The sequence below is a fragment of the Electrona antarctica genome (assembly GCF_951216825.1).
Source record: "Electrona antarctica genome assembly, chromosome: 3".
In the NCBI taxonomy this organism is placed as follows: domain Eukaryota; kingdom Metazoa; phylum Chordata; class Actinopteri; order Myctophiformes; family Myctophidae; genus Electrona; species Electrona antarctica.
In genome coordinates this window covers 61,384,602-61,408,127 of record NC_136808.1, presented here as the reverse complement: position 1 = coordinate 61,408,127, position 23,526 = coordinate 61,384,602, and the positions used below count along the sequence as shown (strand labels likewise).

At 45.3% G+C, this 23,526-nt stretch overlaps 1 protein-coding gene and 1 long non-coding RNA gene across 2 annotated transcripts in view; one reads left to right on the top strand and one right to left on the bottom strand.

Annotated features, from left to right (window-relative positions):
• Positions 1-23,526, top strand: part of LOC306919903 (leucine zipper protein 2-like) — a 168,440-nt gene that overhangs the window by 91,724 nt on the left and 53,190 nt on the right. The window contains exons 2-4 of the mRNA XM_079496457.1: positions 11,912-12,029; positions 14,858-14,928; positions 18,276-18,357. Of these exons, the coding sequence (XP_079352583.1) occupies positions 11,912-12,029; positions 14,858-14,928; positions 18,276-18,357 (271 nt within the window). The remainder of the gene's footprint in view (positions 1-11,911; positions 12,030-14,857; positions 14,929-18,275; positions 18,358-23,526) is intronic.
• Positions 1,656-23,460, bottom strand: LOC306919904. Its single transcript, XR_013789586.1, has 3 exons — positions 23,303-23,460; positions 21,199-21,729; positions 1,656-2,800 (listed from the first exon to the last, which is right to left on the bottom strand). It is a non-coding gene; the product is annotated as an uncharacterized lncRNA (long non-coding RNA).

The window sequence follows — 23,526 nt, the reverse complement described above, 5'->3', positions numbered from 1 at the left end:
ATAGCTTTCTCCAGCTGAGGTCTGGTTAAGATGTCCCCCCTTCCCTCGTTTATCCTTTTATCTTTTTAACCTTGTACTGTTGTCTGTTTTGCTTTGTTTTTTTTCCTAATACAGTCTGTTCCTAGTGTTCTTATGTAAAGCGCTTTGGGTATTTAGAAAAGCACTATATAAATCTGAGCTATTATTATAATTATTATTATTGGGGCCAAATCAAGTTAAACAGATCTGGTCCAGAATATCACCTGATTTCAACCAACATAAATTATGCCCACTAAGACAGACATCCCTGGATGAATCAGAGAGTCTGATAGAGGCCAGCTCAACTTAAGTCATATAACTAGTCAGATCTAGCCCAGAATAAGCTATATTATTTTAACTGGTGAAGACGTCCTGGAAATGACATAAAGATCATCCCCATATGGGCTGTGATCTGGAAAAGTCCTGAACGTCACCGGAGTCACTGGAGGACGTCATCATAACATCATCATGACGTAATTTGGCTTGCTGGGATAGCTATCTAGCTTTATATCTTGTGTTGTGTTTATAGCAGACTCCTGCACTCAAATGTGAACTTGCAGTTTGGGCAACTCGAAAACAAGCTCCACATGCCCCAACATTTTACCTGCCACAGTGTCAACCCCTTTCCCCTGTGTCGGATCGGTGGTTAGACTGGCATATTCGCTGATACCGATATGACCCGATATGACCAAAAAGTTCCGATACCGATACATTTCCGATACCGATACAGTATCTGGACATCTCTAGTTTACACTACTTTAATTACACAATGATTAATAGTAATAAATGATCATGTATGAATTGACACATGCCAGGTTGATACTTTGCAACTTATACACATCATACTGTACAGTGTTGTTTTCGTCGACTAAAACTATGACGAAAAATGCTGCCGTTTTTCACTGACAGAAACTACATAAAAACGAAATAAAAACTAAGCCATGATGACTAAAACTATGACTAAATATACTGTCGATTTTGTCAACAAATAAAAACTAAACTAAAATGTTAGGAAGGGACTAGTGGACAAGTATAAGTCATTTTACAATTGGTTGCTTGCTGAAAATAGCCGATCTACAAGCGCGTCGCGCTGCGATGCATTGTGAGCTTGTAGATCGGCTATTTTCAGCAAGTGTAAAAAACAGCCATTATGACGGCATCAAGGCCCGCCAAAATACATTTTAGTTTTTTTTTTTTTTACTAAAATCTTGTGATATTTTGTTGACTAAAACTAGACTAACACCAAAACATTCCAGGTGATTAAAATGTGACGAAAACTAAATGAAAACTATTCAAGAGACTACGACTAAAACTAAAATAGAAAGTTGCTGCCAAAAACACTGATACTGTACAACTAACACAATTTCATATCCTGAACTTAAAACCTTATGTTCACACAACCATTGTATGCCTGCATTGATTTGTTGATATATAAAAACACGAGATTATTTGATCAATCGAAAATGTAATAAAATAATTGTAGTTCTGGGTAAAGGCTCTAGTCTCCACCCTGTCCTTTCTCTAATTCTCTCTAAAATAAATTGAATAGCAGCAGTAGTTAAGTAGTAGTAGCCAATATTCTTCTAGAAACATTACACTGTATGTCATTTTGTGGAAGCTTTAATTTAATCCTCACAGCATAGAATTGTAGAATACTAAAACTAACAGGATGGATTCACTAATCTTGGCAGCATTGTTGCTCATGCAGCGTTTATTCACAGTACTAAATCACAACATTGTTTTTTATTGATTACTAATAAACTGAGCACTGCTGTTATTTAAATAGGAGTCGCTGGAGATTCTCTCTTGTTCGGTGGTGTAGCTGAAGTCTTTTCTGTTCTTTTCTTTAGTCCAGATGAGTGGACTGATTTCCTGTGAATCAGCAAAACCCCCTCATGTATATCATCATCATGGCAGCCTCGAAAACGAGGATCTGTTCATTCGTTCTCCTTTTGCGAGCTGGACTGTCCATCTGTGTGCCTGCTGGTGAATGTGGAGTCCAATGCGTGTGTGGGAGAGCCGGGGGGCAGTCTGGGCATGGAATGAAAGTGTTGGAGGTGGACAGGGTAACATATGATGTTGGTGTCTTTGTTGACACTTCGTTTCCGCTGCTGGTGCTCGATCGGTCTCACGTTTCTGTACACCAATGGCAATTTGTACCGTGCCAGGATGTGCGGTTCGCTGCCAGGGCCTCCCAGTTGTCCACAGCAATCCTGGTCTTTTTGCTGTTTAAATTGGTCTTTCGGACATCTCTTGGGCCACCTAGCAGCATAGAGCCATGGGCCAGTTCACAAAACAGGGTCTGTTTGGGGAGGGATGAGTCTTCCCTGCGATATAAATGATGAAGGAAGCACAGCTGGTTCTTGGCTATTATTGCTTCCACGTTTGGGAGGCCGGCATGAGTTAGAACAACGTTGTAAGTGATGCGTTCTTCCCAGCCGATTCCCATGATTGCCCGCACCTTTATCTGGTGAAACCTCTACAGGGTCCTGATGTTCTTTCGGTAGAGGGTCCAGCTCTCTGACCCGTAGAGAAGGGTTGGAATCACAACAGCTCTGTAGGCACTGATCTTGGTTTGTGCGGACAAGTCATGTTGTGAAAAGACACGGTGGTAGAGCTTGCCAAAGGCTTGATGGGCAGAGCGGATCCTCGCCAGGGTCGTTGGTGATCATAGACCCGAGGTAGCAAAATCTGGAAACCTGTTCTACCGAGTTGCCATCGATGCAGGTGGGAGATTCATTGATGCAGGTGGGAGATTCATTGATGATCAGGTTGCATAACCCTACAGTAAACAGAGCTTAAGTTAAAGGTATATTCAGTGATTTGACTTAATTCAAATATCACTTATTTTTTATTTTTTTCTGGATAATCTTCCCTACTATAGAGTGTGCTGACCATATAAGGAGTTCCTCCCTGTCCCCAGTGAGCCCCTGGGGTAAAAAAAACCCTAGTTTCAGTTTTGGTGGCGGGTGGCAAAGCCTTCATCCAATCAGGATAAGAGGGGCCTTCCTCCAATCATGATCGAGTGGGGGCGGGCCTTGGTGCACATGCTGTTGGCCTGTTGCACTTCCCCCCACTGTAGAGCGTGCATGTGCACATTTTGTTACCGGGGCGGACTGGGTGGTTTTCCAAATCACCCAAATCACTGAATGCTCCTTTAAGTGTGTAAGTGGAATTTACAAATCAACGTGTTTAATGGTGCTCTGTCTTGGTTGTCAAGTGTCTTTGTCTTTTGTTGGCAAAGCAAAACACCCTCTAAACAATTAAAGGAGATTTAGCATCAAACATCCCACACATGCATGCAAAATATTATTCCCTGGTGTCTGCATGAGCTGTTTATACAAGACAAGAGTCGGTAAACATGAGTGATTGATGAAGGCTGCAGGTGAGAGGTGCTGCTCATGCTCTGCTAGAGGAATAGATTAATTCCATGACCGGCCTGAGGCCGTCCCCCTGATTACAAGTATTTATTTGCATCCTCTTAATGGCATAATTAATCCATCCACATAAAGTGGTGCTGTCTGCCCATAACAATCTGCACGACAGCGAATAAGATCATTTTATATTCAGTCCGGTAACATTACAGCTCATTCAAATTACTTTGAATTATTACAGCAATGCTAGGCTACTGTCTAGTGAAATATGTTGTAGCTGCGTCCCCGTACAGTCAGTGACATGATGAATAAACATGGAATGGATGGACACATTTGTTCATGTTTGTTGTGAATATTTTTTACATCAGACGCTCCAAATCTTTTGGCTTTTTAGCTTTTGCATTCCCTTCAATCGTCCCATTTGAAGAAACCTGATGCTACAGAGATGGCTTGTCTCCCACCAACTAACCACTAACCTGATGCTACAGAGATGGCTTGTCTCCCACCAACTAACCACTAACCTGATGCTACAGAGATGGCTTGTCTCCCACCAACTAACCACTAACCTGATGCTACAGAGATTGCTTGTCTCCCACCAACTAACCACTAACCTGATGCTACAGAGATGGCTTGTCTCCCACCAACTAACCACTAACCTGATGCTACAGAGATGTAGCCTGGTTAATAAACCAGACCGAATCAGCCGTTGGCAAAAAAAGAATTGCCTACCAGCGGATTACGGTCTGGCGAGGCTCAGTAGCACGCCTCTTTCCTACAACCGAGAACAGGTCGGACCAATCGGGACACGGTATGCAATATGGGCGGGCTTTGGTACAGTGACGTTCAATGCTTGAGACTTTTGACTGACAGTAGCTCTGACCAATTGCGTCAAAGAGAAAATGTTTGAACCCGCCCCCGGGGAAATGAAATCCAAGTGGAGCCAGCCCAGACTAATATACCGCGACAGTGTTGTGTGATATTAGTCTGGCTTATTAGCCAGGCTAACAGAGATGGCTTGTCTCCCACCAACTAACCACTAACCTGATGCTACAGAGATGGCTTGTCTCCCACCAACTAACCACTAACCTGATGCTACAGAGATGGCTTGTCTCCCACCAACTAACCACTAACCTGATGCTACAGAGATGGCTTGTCTCCCACCAACTAACCACTAACCTGATGCTACAGAGATGGCTTGTCTCCCACCAACTAACCACTAACCTGATGCTACAGAGATGGCTTGTCTCCCACCAAACCTGATGCTACAGAGATGGCTTGTCTCCCACCAAACCTGATGCTACAGAGATGGCTTGTCTCCCACCAAACCTGATGCTACAGAGATGGCTTGTCTCCCACCAAACCTGATGCTACAGAGATGGCTTGTCTCCCACCAAACCTGATGCTACAGAGATGGCTTGTCTCCCACCAAACCTGATGCTACAGAGATGGCTTGTCTCCCACCAAACCTGATGCTACAGAGATGGCTTGTCTCCCACCAAACCTGATGCTACAGAGATGGCTTGTCTCCCACCAAACCTGATGCTACAGAGATGGCTTGTCTCCCACCAAACCTGATGCTACAGAGATGGCTTGTCTCCCACCAAACCTGATGCTACAGAGATGGCTTGTCTCCCACCAAACCTGATGCTACAGAGATGGCTTGTCTCCCACCAAAGAAACCTGATGCTACAGAGATGGCTTGTCTCCCACCAAAGAAACCTGATGCTACAGAGATGGCTTGTCTCCCACCAAACCTGATGCTACAGAGATGGCTTGTCTCCCACCAAACCTGATGCTACAGAGATGGCTTGTCTCCCACCAAACCTGATGCTACAGAGATGGCTTGTCTCCCACCAAACCTGATGCTACAGAGATGGCTTGTCTCCCACCAACCTGATGCTACAGAGATGGCTTGTCTCCCACCAAACCTGATGCTACAGAGATGGCTTGTCTCCCACCAAACCTGATGCTACAGAGATGGCTTGTCTCCCACCAAACCTGATGCTACAGAGATGGCTTGTCTCCCACCAAACCTGATGCTACAGAGATGGCTTGTCTCCCACCAACCTGATGCTACAGAGATGGCTTGTCTCCCACCAAACCTGATGCTACAGAGATGGCTTGTCTCCCACCAAACCTGATGCTACAGAGATGGCTTGTCTCCCACCAAACCTGATGCTACAGAGATGGCTTGTCTCCCACCAAACCTGATGCTACAGAGATGGCTTGTCTCCCACCAAACCTGATGCTACAGAGATGGCTTGTCTCCCACCAACCTGATGCTACAGAGATGGCTTGTCTCCCACCAAAGAAACCTGATGCTACAGAGATGGCTTGTCTCCCACCAACCCTGATGCTACAGAGATGGCTTGTCTCCCACCAAACCTGATGCTACAGAGATGGCTTGTCTCCCACCAAACCTGATGCTACAGAGATGGCTTGTCTCCCACCAAACCTGATGCTACAGAGATGGCTTGTCTCCCACCAACCCTGATGCTACAGAGATGGCTTGTCTCCCACCAAACCTGATGCTACAGAGATGGCTTGTCTCCCACCAAACCTGATGCTACAGAGATGGCTTGTCTCCCACCAAACCTGATGCTACAGAGATGGCTTGTCTCCCTGATGCTACAGAGATGGCTTGTCTCCCTGATGCTACAGAGATGGCTTGTCTCCCACCAACTAACCACTAACCTGATGCTACAGAGATGGCTTGTCTCCCACCAAACCTGATGCTACAGAGATGGCTTGTCTCCCTGATGCTACAGAGATGGCTTGTCTCCCTGATGCTACAGAGATGGCTTGTCTCCCACCAACTAACCACTAACCTGATGCTACAGAGATGGCTTGTCTCCCTGATGCTACAGAGATGGCTTGTCTCCCTGATGCTACAGAGATGGCTTGTCTCCCTGATGCTACAGAGATGGCTTGTCTCCCACCAACTAACCACTAACCTGATGCTACAGAGATGGCGTCTCCCACCAACCTGATGCTACAGAGATGGCTTGTCTCCCACCAGAGATGGCTTGTCTCCCACCAACTAACCACTAACCTGATGCTACAGAGATGGCTTGTCTTCTCCCACCAAAGCACTGGCTCTGCTTTTCCATCTAAATATCTGTGCTGTCTATTATTGGGGGGAAACATACATATGGACTCGTAGGCCATTTATCAAAGGCTGCTTGTATCTTCCTTATACATAAATCTGAACTCATATGTCAGTGCGAAGGTTTTTTCCCATTAATTCATCACCTTACCAAGGGGAGATAGACATTCCTTTCTCAGCACATTTGCATGGAAATATAAGAGATTTTATGAAAAATACAAAAGATAAATTGTATACAGGTTGATATATGCAGGGGTATGTGTACCGGAACACCGGAGGATACACATTTACTGGCACAGCACATTCCTGAGAGCTGATTTAATTCTCTAAAAGTGTCAAAATGCTCGCTTACCCCCGTGTGGTTATGGTGAGGGGAGTAGACTGTGAGAAAAGGCCAGGATTGGCTAAATTCCAGTTGTAGAGTTGTGGAGATGCTTAACCGAGCGACGACATGATCCTGTTCCAATCCCTGCTTCTCTCTCATGATCAGAAATAAAGATCTACAGTAGAGCTGGACTGCAGCTTCCCACGCTCTCAATGACCCTCATGAGAAGTCTTTAGAATCTACACGAAACCTCTGGTTATTAGGGATCACACCATCATGACATATTAGTTACCAGTATTGCACAGGAAAGATATGACATGAATAACTTATATACTGAATAATGACTGCAGAAATAATGAAAATAACAATTTGGACCACTTCACCCATTTTCAACCTATCTTGAGTATCTTAATGGGCTATACAGAACGGCTCACTAATCAGAAGGAATGGAATCAAATTTGAAATGGAATTTCATTTTTAAACCGAAAGTCTGATTGTCACAGATGCTTCCTAAAAGCTTGAACAACAACTAGACAAACTGAGGAAGCATTTGATTGATTGATTCAAATGGTCCACTCAACTACTTACAGCTCACTGTCAGTGTTTAATCCTCGCATTCTTCACTTGCAAACTATGAAATCATTACACATTATGCATCAAGGAACACTGTAGTGTACACAGTCACATGTGGAACATTATAGTTTAACCGTGTGTTGAACTAACAGAGTTACACTACAGAGTTAACCACTTCAAACTGAGTTATACGTATTACTATGATAGCAGACCCAGAAGCTCACAACTCATTGCATAGCAACACACTGTGCTTGTAGATCTGTTGTTTTTTTCTGCACGGCACCAACGTATGACGGACTATAAATGAACCATTTGCGTTAAATCCTATACAGTACTTTGTTGAACGGGGTTCCCCAGGTGTCTACTTGGTCCCCTCCTTTCCCCCCTACGCACCATCCTATGTCCGCTGAATGTTCACCTATTATTAATGACATGCCCAGGAAAGGGATGCTAGGGTCCATGTGGTTAAGCATAGGACCTAGATTTAGATTTTGACCAAAATAGGAGCAGCAGGGTTACTGTGGTTGAACTATGTTTTGGATTGCATAGCTATCTTGTTATCCAAAGATTCAGTGGTTAGTTTTAACCTGGCCCCTGCTGCCAGGGACCAGGTTCACCCTCATGTCCCTGGCCCCTGCTGCCAGGGACCAGGTTCACCCTCATGTCTGGCCCCTGCTGCCAGGGACCAGGTTCACCCTCATGTCTGCTGCCAGGGACCAGGTTCACCCTCATGTCTGCTGCCAGGGACCAGGTTCACCCTCATGTCTGCTGCCAGGGACCAGGTTCACCCTCATGTCCCTGGCCCCTGCTGCCAGGGACCAGGTTCACCCTCATGTCCCTGGCCCCTGCTGCCAGGGACCAGGTTCACCCTCATGTCTGCCAGTGTATTCAGTGGTTAGTTTCAACCTGGCCCCTGCTGCCAGGGACCAGGTTCACCCTCATGTCAGTGGTTAGTTTCAACCTGGCCCCTGCTGCCAGGGACCAGGTTCACCCTCATGGCCCCTGCTGCCAGGGACCAGGTTCACCCTCATGGCCCCTGCTGCCAGGGACCAGGTTCACCCTCATGTCCCTGGCCCCTGCTGCCAGGGACCAGGTTCACCCTCATGTCCCCGGCCCCTGCTGCCAGGGACCAGGTTCACCCTCATGGCCCCTGCTGCCAGGGACCAGGTTCACCCTCATGGCCCCTGCTGCCAGGGACCAGGTTCACCCTCATGTCCCTGGCCCCTGCTGCCAGGGACCAGGTTCACCCTCATGTCTGGCCCCTGCTGCCAGGGACCAGGTTCACCCTCATGTCTGCTGCCAGGGACCAGGTTCACCCTCATGTCCCTGGCCCCTGCTGCCAGGGACCAGGTTCACCCTCATGTCTGCTGCCAGGGACCAGGTTCACCCTCATGTCCCTGGCCCCTGCTGCCAGGGACCAGGTTCACCCTCATGTCCCTGGCCCCTGCTGCCAGGGACCAGGTTCACCCTCATGTCTGGCCCCTGCTGCCAGGGACCAGGTTCACCCTCATGGCCCCTGCTGCCAGGGACCAGGTTCACCCTCATGGCCCCTGCTGCCAGGGACCAGGTTCACCCTCATGTCCCTGGCCCCTGCTGCCAGGGACCAGGTTCACCCTCATGTCCCTGGCCCCTGCTGCCAGGGACCAGGTTCAGTGGTTAGTTTTAACCTGGCCCCTGCTGCCAGGGACCAGGTTCACCCTCATGTCTGCTGCCAGGGACCAGGTTCACCCTCATGTCTGCTGCCAGGGACCAGGTTCACTGCCAGTGTATTCATTACCCTGTGGAATAGGTTCGTCTCTGGCTGTGAAAGGAACAAGACTTGTGACTTGAGCTCCACTCACACAGAGATGACTACAGTATATCACCAGACATGGATGGAGAACACAGTAAAGTCTACTTTTTACAGACATCCAACACAAATTGGCCATTAATGCCAAAAATGACACCAGCTGCCTAATTACACTGTGTCATAAGAGGCTAGGATTCTGGCTCCCTCCCTCCTAACAAAGAGCCCTTTTTGGATGTCAGAATGTGTGCTAATGAGCAGCTTCACTGCCTGACAAACAGGCTTATGTCCAGAAAGGTGTCTCTGCGATCACATGATGTCATCTTTTATGTCAGGCCAGTGCTGATTTGGCCATCACACTCATAGTTGTTGCTGCTGCCGAGTGGAAACTGTCTAAAAGTGTTGCTTTTATGGAGGGAACTGAAATTCCAATGGATCCGTATAATCCGTATAAAATAATAAATGTATTAATTTATTAATATTCGTAAAACCCACAGATAGTCTTAACCACTTTCACTTTCCAAGTCGTTAATAGCAAAGAACTGTCCATCTACAAGCTCACATCGCAACGCGTTGGGAGCTTCACTGTGGGCATTAAAAATAAAAAGGTGAAACATGGGGATGCAAAGTGTTGTGGCCGCCCAGCAGCAGCTCTAGCGAGGTTATATGAGGCAGCTGGCCCTGCAGTAATAGAGAAGTGCTGATGCTGAGAGAACACGCTGAGTGAACAGTGGAGCATGGATGTAGAGAGAACACGCTGAGTGAACAGTGGAGCATGGATGTAGAGAGAACACGCTGAGTGAACAGTGGAGAATGGATGTAGAGAGAACACGCTGAGTGAACAGTGGAGCATGGATGTAGAGAGAACACGCTGAGTGAACAGTGGAGCATGGATGTAGAGAGAACACGCTGAGTGAACAGTGGAGCATGGATGTAGAGAGAACACGCTGAGTCAACAGTGGAGCATGGATGTAGAGAGAACACGCTGAGTCAACAGTGGAGCATGGATGCTGAGAGAACACGCTGAGTGAACAGTGGAGCATGGATGTAGAGAGAACACGCTGAGTGAACAGTGGAGCATGGATGTAGAGAGAACACGCTGAGTGAACAGTGGAGCATGGATGTAGAGAGAACACGCTGAGTGAACAGTGGAGCATGGATGTAGAGAGAACACGCTGAGTTAACAGTGGAGCATGGATGTAGAGAGAACACGCTGAGTGAACAGTGGAGCATGGATGTAGAGAGAACACGCTGAGTGAACAGTGGAGCATGGATGTAGAGAGAACACGCTGAGTGAACTGTGGAGCATGGATGTAGAGAGAACACGCTGAGTGAACAGTGGAGCATGGATGTAGAGAGAACACGCTGAGTGAACAGTGGAGCATGGATGTAGAGAGAACACGCTGAGTGAACAGTGGAGCATGGATGTAGAGAGAACACGCTGAGTCAACAGTGGAGCATGGATGTAGAGAGAACACGCTGAGTGAACAGTGGAGCATGGATGTAGAGAGAACACGCTGAGTGAACAGTGGAGCATGGATGTAGAGAGAACACGCTGAGTGAACAGTGGAGCATGGATGTAGAGAGAACACGCTGAGTGAACAGTGGAGCATGGATGTAGAGAGAACACGCTGAGTGAACAGTGGAGCATGGATGTAGAGAGAACACGCTGAGTTAACAGTGGAGCATGGATGTAGAGAGAACACGCTGAGTGAACAGTGGAGCATGGATGTAGAGAGAACACGCTGAGTGAACAGTGGAGCATGGATGTAGAGAGAACACGCTGAGTGAACTGTGGAGCATGGATGTAGAGAGAACACGCTGAGTGAACAGTGGAGCATGGATGTAGAGAGAACACGCTGAGTCAACAGTGGAGCATGGATGTAGAGAGAACACGCTGAGTGAACAGTGGAGCATGGATGTAGAGAGAACACGCTGAGTGAACAGTGGAGCATGGATGTAGAGAGAACACGCTGAGTGAACAGTGGAGCATGGATGTAGAGAGAACACGCTGAGTGAACAGTGGAGCATGGATGTAGAGAGAACACGCTGAGTGAACAGTGGAGCATGGATGTAGGTGTAGCTCAATAACTGATGCTAACGTTGTCACATTCTGTGTGGCTCTGTGGTCTACTGTTAAAGGCTGGCCTGTAAACTGCCTGCTCAAAAAGCACCTACCACTTCCACCCACATCCAGGCTCTCTCTTTTATAACAGACAAGTAAGACGCGTGAAGCGAACGCAGCTGTTGTGGCAGGCTGACACACACACACACACACACACACACACACACACACACACACACACACACACACACACACACACACACACACACACACACACACACACACACACACACACACACACACACACACACACACACACACGATGATTTGGAGTCTTACAGTAACTTACAGTGCAGTACAGTGACAGTACAGTACCGTGTGGGGACCCCCTGGGGACCCCCACACGGTAACTGTCATTTCTTGACCGTTTCGGACGCGGGGCGACTCGCCGGAACCGGGTCGGCCCCCTGGGCACGTTCCTGTGGGTCTGGAACTTCCAGGGACCCCCCCGGGGACACCCACACAGAGTTGCACACTTCACACGGGTGTGATTTTGGCTTTATGTTTGACAATCGCTATACAACATGTGATGAATTTCCAAAAAGGACCAATGAACACCTCTCTCTCTCTCTCTTTCTCTCTCTACCTCTCTCTCTCTCAACAGACAAAGTTATGAGGGCCTTGAAAAGAAGCTGAAGGAGGTGTTCGGTGAAAGGAGTGGCATTCTGCACCAACTCTCCAGGACATCAAAGGAGCTGGACAGCATCAAAGGCAACCTTCAGGTGAGAACCTTTCTGCTTCTGTTTGGGACATCAAACATCATATTAATGCAATTCATTATAATATTAAATGGGGCCAAGAAGCTCCATTTGAACCTGGAGGCAATTTCACATCCCTTTTCCTTTTCGCCATCAGAAATTACTGTGATTGCTATAATGATGTGATTATGAAACAGAGAGTGCAAATGTTGTGTAATTTGGTGATCTCAACTGTAGCTGAAAGTCATTCAAGTTAGAAATATAGCTGCAAGCAGCAACAAGACGGGACCAAGCAATAAGCCCTATTATGCTGCTCAACAGTGCCACTTTCGGTCAACCAGCGGTATTGAAGCTGTCCGTACCCCAAACAGACAGACAGACAGACAGACAGACAGACAGACAGACAGACAGACAGACAGACAGACAGACAGACAGACAGATGAGTTATGAGTTATGCTCTGTTCAAAGTGCCTGTTATCGCTGCTTGCAGCTATATTTTTGTACACATTATCACGTACAAGCTTCTCTTCAACTGGGATTTCAGATAATGGTCCATAACTTGTGTGTAGAACATTTCACGCAAATTACTCAAAAATGCAGGCAGAAAATCAGGTTTAAACCCTTCAGGCATGGTCCCTTAAATATGGATCACTTCACCAGGACGAGTATGAAACCTAGAAACATGGTCCCTTAAATATGGATCACTTCACCAGGACGAGTGTGAAACCTAGAAACATGGTCCCTTAAATATGGATCACTTCACCAGGACGAGTGTGAAACCTAGATACCTTTTCTAAGGCTCATAAGCATTAACCTGCAGTCATTGATACATAGATTGTGAGCTGTGTACATACTGTAATTGATACTTTAAAGCAGCCGATTGCTATGAATGTAATGGATAGTTTTTTTTGCTGCCACACAATGCCAGTGAATGGAGAGAGAAAATCACTTCCAGTTAGACTCATGGAGCACAGGAGGAGAACTGAATGTTTGGCCTCATCACATCCTTGTAAATGGTAAATGGTAAATGGTGCATTTATATAGCGCCTTTATCCAAGGCGCTTTACAGAGATTGTGCATTACATTCACCCATTCATACACCGATGGCAGCGGAAACCATGCAAGGCACCAACTAGCACATCGGGAGCAATTAGGGGTTCAGTGTCTTGCTCAAGGACACTTCGACAGTAACTCTGGGGGAGCCCGGGTTCGAACTGGCAACCTTACGGTTACCATCCAGACACTCTACCCCTGAGCCACCGCCGCCGCTGTACAACCCACCCATTTGAAAAGAACGTCTGTGCAACCTGCAGAACATTTAGACTTCCAGAATGGTTTCCCTGACATTTCAGAATGTTTACTTTGTCATGGTCCTCCTGATCCTGACCTGCTTCGACCAGAGGGCTGAAGTTTGAATGGCAATAATCACTTTATAGAGCTTTGATCGCTTTAGTTGTTATTACATTAGTTTTAAATGTAACAGTAAGTGAGTGGATCCTCCCATGAGCCTCTCTGTCTGGCGCTGTGCTCCCTGGTGACCACTGTCCCTCAGGCCAGACTTTGATATCCTTTCAGTGCTGCTGCTGCTGCTGCCGTCAATCCAGGGGCATCATTTGGGGTCCCAGGGGATGCCATTTGCCACCCAGTTAGCGTTCAATTATTCTCTCCATGATTATTAATTAAAATCTAAGCATGGACCATGCATGCACATCCATTTAGTAGTTCCATTTGTGTACACACACACACACACACACACACACACACACACACACACACACACACACACACACACACACACACACACACACACACACACACACACACACACACACACACACACACACACACACACACACACACACACACACACACACACCTCTGCATCCAAGTGCTTTGAAATAACTGATTTTGCTGCAGTAAGCCTGGTCATCTCTTCTAGTGCAAAGTGCACTGAACGCAAAATGTGGTGGAAACAGAGCTACACGTTCTAACCACCATACAAAGACATCAGAGACAAATCCTTCCCTCAGATTAGACACACCCAAAATGAGTTTGAAAACATGACCAACGACAAAAAAGAAAAAGAAAGAAAACTCCCATAATACCTATTGGGAGAAATACAACAATGTCCAAACACAGCATCAAGATTTGTACTGAAACTAAGGTTAGCCAATGGACTGCACTGTAAATAGAGCTGCTATCTTTAAATGCATTTAAAATCTTTGTATGCTAGATAGTGCTGTCACCTCACAGCTAGAAGGAACTGGGTTCGATTCACGCTCGGGACGCTGTGGGTGCGCTGGTGGCGTGTTTCCTCCTCCGCGTCATCAGTGCCCATACCCGAGGCGGGGTTGGCGAAAGGGCCTTTCTGTGTGGAGTTTGCATGTTCTCCCCGTGTCCCCTAGGATAGGTACCCTCACAAAAAACATGCAGTAATCCTGGTCTCTAAACTGCCTCCCCCTGGTCAGCCGGGGCGCCTGATGGAGGGGAAAGGAACTGGTTGGAATAACGTGTTCCTTCCGTCCAACCAGGGAAACTCCCCCCTGTCAGGTGTAAAGGAGCAACTTGGACACTCACTCAGGCATGAAGGAAGCATGAGTTCAAGTCCGTTGCTCTCCCCATGTCCCCCATATATGGGGACTAGGTTGGCGGAGGGTGTGTAGAGCCCAGGATCACATTAGATAATTGACACACTGGTGAAAAATGGGTTACAAAAAAGATAGTTATTGAGGAGGGAAATCCTAAGTAGCCTAACATAGAGCCCTGGGGACACCGGTAAACTAAGTATACTGTGGGTTTTAGTGGTTTGAATGAACACTGAGGATTAAACTGTGTATTTCTGTTCCTTCCAGTCACTGAAAAACGATGACTCTGTGGCCAAGAGGGACGTTCAACACATCCTGGACCTCAGCCACAAACAGAGGTAACATTTGTACCTCTATTATAACTAATGGCCCCTACAGACTGCAGGAGTTTTAAAGTTGTCGGCGAGTCATCAGATCGTTTTGTATTTCACACTAGTAGTCTTTTTTTGACATCGACTGTCATTATATCTGTGTGGATTTCACACTAAACGCCCCCACAGGGCGAAATGTTGAAAAATGGTCCCGACAGCATAATCGGAGCAAATATCGGGCAGTGTGTATACGAGCCATTACCAGACAACAGAGGTGTCATTTACACCTCCTCAAAGACTTTAATATCCAAACAGCCACAGATATGTGTGACGGGCCGGCATGTAGTGAGACAATAACCGCACCCATCTGTACTCCCAAAGACAACCTCACTTATTGGTTTATACTGAAAATGCCCCGCGGCCACATCATAGCAGCATGAGCACATCCATGGTTCTATATAGTTGGTGTTTATATCATAGCAGCATGAGCACATCCATGGTTCTATATAGTTGGTGTTTATATCATAGCAGCATGAGCACATCCATGGTTCTATATAGTTGGTGTTTATACATGAGCACATCCATGGTTCTATATAGTTGGTGTTTATACATGAGCACATCCATGGTTCTATATAGTTGGTGTTTATATCATAGCAGCATGAGCACATCCATGGTTCTATAGTTGGTGTTTATACACATCCATGGTTCTATATAGTTGGTGTTTATACACATCCATGGTTCTATAGTTGGTGTTTATACACATCCATGGTTCTATATAGTTGGTGTTTATACACATCCATGGTTCTATAGTTGGTGTTTATACAAGGCCACATGCAGCATGAGCACATCCATGGTTCTATATAGTTGGTGTTTATACAAGCCAGCTGTTAAATGTCTTGCAGAAACTTGCAGAACTGCCTCCAGCAGTTATTATTGTCTGATTAATGTTGTGTGTAATGAGTCTTTTAATGATGAGGGGACGTTTTGCAGCCTTTTCACTCACATGAAATGTCAGCTTCTGATTGAGGTCCAGGCCTCCGGTCTCTTGTGGGTAATATCCTGATAACCGATCAATAAAATAGATCGTTCAGCATGGCAGCGCTGGCTTGAGCCCAATTTATACTTAGTCGTGTCACTCTGTGATGCACTGAAAATAGCAGACTCATAAGCCAGTAGAATAAAAAAGTATATATTTGCCTCTGACGTCTGGTGGAGTACTGGAGTAGAAGTATAAAGTATTGAAAAATTGACAAAACTCAAGTAAGTAAAAGTACGGTACTTACGTAATTATAGTAGGCCCCTACTTGAGGAAATGTACTTAGTTACATCCGAGACTCGTTGCGAGATTATAGATGGGCTATTTTTGGTGTGCCACACACTGTCATATACAACAACTTATAAATGACGCATCATCCAACAACGTCCATAAAAACTGCGGCTCCATTTAGCACTGCTTACCAAAGCAGTTGAGAGTTCCAGGTTTTTTTATAGGTGAATTTGGCGACACAGCTTTTAAAGGTTCCACTTATCCATCGTTCAGCGTGCGGACAGCTGATTCATTGCAAATTATTTTCTTTCGACAGCTCTTAACATTGCTTTGATTGCTTTCTGAAAATACTTTTCGCTGCGAGCGTACAGTAGTACCACAACACGGGAAATGCAATGCATAAAACCATGAAACACACAGAACACTGTTTATAGGATATGCAAGAGCTAATTAATAGCTAATTGGAGTCTGAACTTGTGGTAGGATGCACTCCCTATTTAAGGGAGGTCAGTTGTACTTGGGCTAATCTCTCGAGAACAGATTATGAGCTGGAGACAAACAGTGTTTTTCCTTTTTTTTGCGGATGGGTTCCCAGATTGTGCTTGGGCAGGCAAAAAAACGTACAGCCTGAGACAGCTTATACCCTTATTCAAGGGTGTAGTATTTTTGTTTAGTGTTGGGTTTGTTATCTTTAGTTTTTTGCAAGTCAATGTCCTCCTAGCCTGATTTTTAAAGGTATATTCAGTGATTTCACTTAATTCAAATATAATTTATTTTTATTTGGTTGTGATAATCCTTCCTACTATAGAGTGTGCTGACCATATAAGGAGTTCCTCCCTGTCCCCAGTTCAGGCGTAGAAAGTTCTTATAACGGCAGTGGGTGCCCCCCCGCCCCGCCCCGTCCCCCAGTGCGGGAGCGCACTCGCCTATTAGTTTGTATTGCACGGTGCGCTCAGTGCGCTATTTCCGAACGCGCGCCTTGTGTCAGTGGGTGCTTCAGAACCTCAAGCACCCCCAGACTCGACGCCACTCGGCTCCACTGCCCTGAGGGTAAAAAAACACTAGTTTCAACTAACTTTCTAATGTGTCCATCTACTCTTCTTCTCTACTCCACTAATCAGACACCACAAAGAAACTGGGGAAATACTTAGTGTTTATGTTCAAAGCTCCCTCTGACTGCGCTAATCCAATCCCAGACTTCATTTGGTCATTAATGGCATCCTTGTTCGGAGTGCATGCATTTTTGTCGTTGTTAGTTCATGTTCGGTTTTTTTGTACAAAAGTATTGGCATCAAAATGTATGGCTAAAAAAACAAAAAAAAGCAAAAATACTAAGACAAAATGTCTTATTTTCACAAGTGTTCATGTATAGAAATCTCTTGAAAATAGCAGAGCTACAAGCTCACAATTTTAGTATATAGGGATAAAGTGGATGTAAAATGCATGTTTTCTAGTAATATTATGTAATAATTATACAAATATACAAAGTAACTAGTAACTCAAGTATATATATCAAGTATAAGTCTCAAGTATGTACTACAGTACTTGAGTACACATGTACTTAGTTACTTTCCACCACTGGTCCAGTGGTGTTATGCAGACAAACATAGTTCTGTTATTTCCTGATGAGGTCGGAACTGTGTCATGTAATCAGAGCAAACGTTCAAACATTGCTGCACTTCACAGGCCTTCCTGTTTGCTCCCCAACCCCCCCGTGGAGTCTTACTTGTTTGGAATGGTTGTTAGCAGCAAGACGCGAGCAAACAGCAGCTCCCTGTTCCACCCTTTAGTTGGAGAAAGTATAAAGGCAAACAGCAGCTCCCTGTTCCACCCTTTAGTTGGAGAAAGTATAAAGGCAAACAGCAGCTCCCTGTTCCACCCTTTAGTTGGAGTGCAGAAAGTATAAAGGCACGGGCATAAAAGAACATATTAAAACCTGGTGGTGCTGGACCAAAATAACACGTTCAAATAGAAAATAAATCTGCACTAATCTTACTAATGCTCCCATTAGTAAATGTATTATATAATCAAAGAGGTGCGCAATGTCCTGTCCTGTCCTGTCCTGTCCTGTCCTGTCCTAACAGAGTGTTTCTCTGTCTGGACACAGGGATGAGATGAAATCCCTCCAGGCAGCCCTGCAGAAGCAGCTGGATGAGGCCACAGAGAGAGCAGAGAAGCAGCAGGCCACGGTAAGACACACATGCACACGCACACACACACACACACACACACGCACACACACAGTCACACACCTGACCCCTACTGCACCCCCCACCGCCAACGTCCCTGTCACCTGTCAGTGAGATCACCTCCCAGTGATCCAGGCTCATTACCCAGCTGCCAACCCTCCAGGGATCCCTGCATGGTCCTTCATTAAAACTCATTGTGAGGGACGGAAATGGAACGCCGTGTCTAACCCCCTCAAGCCATCCCCGCCATCCCCCCCCCCCCCCCCCCCCCCGCGCTAGAGCCCGATGTGAGGTGGGAGTGCATCTCATGGAAGCTCTGGAACAAGATTGATCAAAAATACATTAATATCCAACCAAGGAGGCACTGATAAAATAATATACTCAGAAAACATTTCCGTTTATGAAACACGTTTTTGAGTTCCTATGTATGTATGTATGTATGTATGTATGTATATATATATATATATATATGGAGTAGGAACACCTGCAATTCCACCGGTTAAAAACCCATGCTCTACGGTAGGGATTCCCAAACTGAGGTGCGCAAGTGCCTTCTAGGGGGTGTGTGACACTGACATGGTGATATTTTTAAATATATGAATAGTATATTATGCCAATATATGGCAAGTATATGCAGAATATAATTATGCTGCGTACATGCCACAGTCAGCTGTGTGCATATATGTGGATATACAGTATTATATAGGCAGGAGAAGGGACACCAATATTGATGAGGTGCTAAAGGCCTAAGAAGATGAACAATGAAAAAAGAAGAAAAAAGGCAGCACACTCATAGCCACAATGCTGGAAAGTTTATTAATCAATTTTGGGCGGGAACCCCTTTTGGTGTTTTAAGCATTATGTTTCTGTTGATTATGTACTTTTAGCTATTGAAAAATAGCAGATCTACAAGTTCATAGCACGGCACCAAGTGCCGCGCTATGAGCTTGTAGGTCTGCTATTTTTGAAAAATCGTGAAAATGTGGCACAAATCTTTGAATATATATTCTTTCAGAGTGAGCGTTTTTAACTCAAATCTTTGCTCCTGGAATATTTTTCAGATGGGGGTCGGCGGCCAATTACATATATTTTTGCGGGTCCTTGACATGAAAATGTTTGAGAACGACTGACATAGAAACATAGGGTTGTTCAGAAAACTGTCAGGATTTAGAAGACATTTGTAGAATCGTCCTCAGGTCTAAATGGGTGAACAGAAACCAACGTTTCGACCTGTAAGGTCTACATGTAAGGTCTTCTTCAGGTTCCCTGAAGAAGACCTTACATGTAGACCTGTAAGGTCTTCTTCAGGGAATGAAGAACCTTCTTCAGGTTCCCTGAGGAAGACCTTACCTGTAAGGTCTTCTTCAGGTTCCCTGGGTTAACAGAAACCAACGTTCGACCTGTAAGGTCTTCTTCAGGTTCCCTGGGTTAACAGAAACCAACGTTCGACCTGTAAGGTCTTCTTCAGGTTCCCTGGGTTAACAGAAACCAACGTTCGACCTGTAAGGTCTTCTTCAGGTTCCCTGGGTTAACAGAAACCAACGTTCGACCTGTAAGGTCTTCTTCAGGGAATGATGAACCTTCTTCAGGTTCCCTGAAGAAGACCTTACATGTAAGGTCTTCTTCAGGGAATGATGAACCTTCTTCAGGTTCCCTGAAGAAGACCTTACATGTCGAAACGTTGGTTTCTGTTAATAAACTTCCAGCATCGTGGCTATGAGTGTGTGGCCTTTTTTTCTTCTTTTTCGATATACTGTACAGTATAGGATATATATGTCTCATAGCGTATGCCTTATTTTATACTGTATATACAGTATAAAATAAGGCATAAGCGCTATATTTCACGCAAATTGCTCAAACATCAGGTTTAAGCATTTTGCTCAAAATGGCTGAGCTTACTGGTCAAAGTGATAGATGTGTTCCGCATGAGTCGAGGCACATGTGTAAACGAGTTATGCTACAGTATAGCGCCCCCCCTTTGGCCATAAAACTGCAATATTCATTGGCTCATAAAGCGTAATTTTATTTGTCGATATAGGTCCAAAGTTCACATGTAGAAATCTCCGTGCATTTAATCAAAGATCCCGGGAGGAGATAGATAAATGTTGGGTGATCCCTAAATGAGCTATGCCTGTTCAACGTTAGCATTGTGCTACCCTTTGGCCAATGGTCGTGGGCTTCACGTCCTCACCGTTTGGCATCAAATCAAATCAAGTTTTGCTAAAACCGACTGCACGGTTAAGCCAGAACTGCTATTTTTGGCAGAAGGAGAAGGAGAAGAAAAAAAAGCTTCATCCCTTAATGAAGAAGAAAGAAAGAAAGAAAGAAAGAAAGAAAGAAAGAAAGAAAGAAAGAAAGTACATAAGACATTCTTTGCCACCATGCCAGTCATGAACCAATACAGCCACCCTGCCACAACAACTCACAACAAACCTCAGCAACCACAACACAACACACATCACCTACTGTTTATCAGTAGTCATACTAGTCCATTGAAAATTGACCTTTGGAATTGATGGCTGTTATGTCAAAGCCCAAAACCTCTAGCTCGAACCAAAATGATAGCAAATTCACTCATTGGATTATTGAAGTGATCAAGAGCCACATACACATAATTATATACTGTTCCCTGTTACAACTCACAACTCACATAAAAACTGTAGATTCACATCAACAACATTCATTTCCAGAGCCAGGCAGAAACAGTTACTGAACATGTTTCATTGACACCCAGTCATTGGGTCCCAAAATGACACTAATAGTACACCAGTTTGAATCACACTAGTATACCCACAGCATACACAAGCAGCAGCAGCAAAGAAGCAAAAAAAAAGTTCCTACCTTGAGCCGTCTTCTACTTGACCCCATCAAGAAAGTGATGCAAGAGACAAACTTTGGAACCCATGGATAGCCAACCCATCTTCTAGTGCATGATGAGCCCGCCAGCAGCATCTCCATCCTCCATACATCTGGCTAGCTGGCCAGTACTTTCCTCCCAGTATCAATGGCACCGGCCAGCCTCAATCTCCTGGCTGCCATCTTCTCACTCAGCCTTGGATGTTTAGTACTGCACATAGCATTCTGGTGTAGTGCAGTGGTTAGGGATTCAGGGCAGGCTCTAGGATCCAGCATTCACAGCATGTCAAAGGAGGAGAATGGACTCAAGGCTGAGAAGAGGCTGAGCTTGGGGGTCTGGGGTCTTCACCCTGGCTGGTGTACTGAGAAGAGGCTGAGCTTGGGGGTCTGGGGTCTTCACCCTGGCTGGTGTACTGAGAAGAGGCTGAGCTTGGGGGTCTGGGGTCTTCACCCTGGCTGGTGTACTGAGAAGAGGCTGAGCTTGGGGGTCTGGGGTCTTCACCCTGGCTGGTGTACCTGTGGAGCAAGTAAGTAAGTAGTATTAAGGTAGAAAGACAGAAGGTGAGCTGACCAAGAGCCACATACATAGTGTACAACTTTGAGCTACTTTCTGTCAAGAAGAAGAAATGTTGGAGTTTGGAAGCGCTCGTTTTTATTAAGGGGTCGCGCTGCTGCCTCCTGCATTATGTGCAAATGCGAAACAGATGCATGCAGGGCCGTTCAGTGACTTACGACGAGCGCTTCCAAACTCCAGCACTTAGAAAAAGAATCACTTGCACAGAATTTCTTGACAGAAAGTAGCTCATAACATGTCTACGGGGGATTTTTATGAAAAACAAGCTCGGCAGATTGAAAGAGGATATTCAAACTTGGACTACAGCTGCAATGTTGGTGAGTTTAACGTTGTTTAAGACAAGCAGATCGCAAACGCAAATGGATGAGTGGGGAGTCAATGGAGGGTATTGCAACTACCCCATTATAAAAAAATCTAGAGTACAAATTGTGGCTAGTGTACAACTGTACACTGTACCCTGTCACCTAGCCGCAATTTGCAACTCTAGATTTTTTTATAATGGGATGAATCTAGAGTTGCAATACCCTCCATTGACTCCCCACTCATCATTTTGCGTTTGCGATCTGCTTGTCTTAAACGACGTTAAACTCACCAACATTGCAGCTGTAGTCCAAGCTTGAATTATTCTCTTTCAATCTGCAAAGCTTGTTTTTCATAAAAATCCCCCGTAGACATGTTATGAGCTACTTTCTGTCAAGAAGAAGAAATGTTGGCGTTTGGAAGCGCTCGTTTGTATTAAGGGGTCGCGCTGCTGCCTCCTGCATTATGTGCAAATGCGAAACAGATGCATGCAGGGCCGTTCAGTGACTTACGACGAGCGCTTCCAAACTCCAGCACTTAGAAAAAGAATCACTTGCACAGAATTTCTTGACAGAAAGTAGCTCATAACATGTCTACGGGGGATTTTTATGAAAAACAAGCTCGGCAGATTGAAAGAGGATATTCAAACTTGGACTACAGCTGCAATGTTGGTGAGTTTAACGTTGTTTAAGACAAGCAGATCGCAAACGCAAATGGATGAGTGGGGAGTCAATGGAGGGTATTGCAACTACCCCATTATAAAAAAAATCTAGAGTACAAATTGTGGCTAGTGTACAACTGTACACTGTACCCTGTCACCACTCACTAGCAACAGCACACAAACATACACAGCCTGTATACGTACTGTATACTGCATCCTTCCACCAGTTACAACATATACAGACTAATGTTACTTGTATATGGGATAAATAATACATTTTAGGAAGGACGCTGTGGGGACATGCCTGGACTATGAAATATATTGCGAGATTTCTAGAAATCTATCTATCTATGTGCAATTCAGGTAACACTTGGTTCAATATCACTTTCAATTTAACATCATGTGCACACAAAGGACCTTTGTTCATTTCACCCTCCCTCCCTCCCACTCACTCACTGTCACGCACACGCGCGCGCGCGCACACACACACACACACACACACACACACACACACACACGTTAATGTTCAGCATAGCATAGCTAAGCTAACTCACCTGCACCAGTTTGTTATGAAGATGCATTAACTTTCTAATAACTGACCCTAACTGTCAAACACAAATCACTGAGCCGTTTTCACTCCTAACAACCCAGACTACTCCACTGAACATCCATGCGGTGTAAAGTTGGATTATAAATTGTTTATTTCACTCGTTTTACTGCCAAACATGTCTGTTTGTTTGCAGCAGCTGTGTGTGGAGGGGGGAGGGGGCGTGGCTAC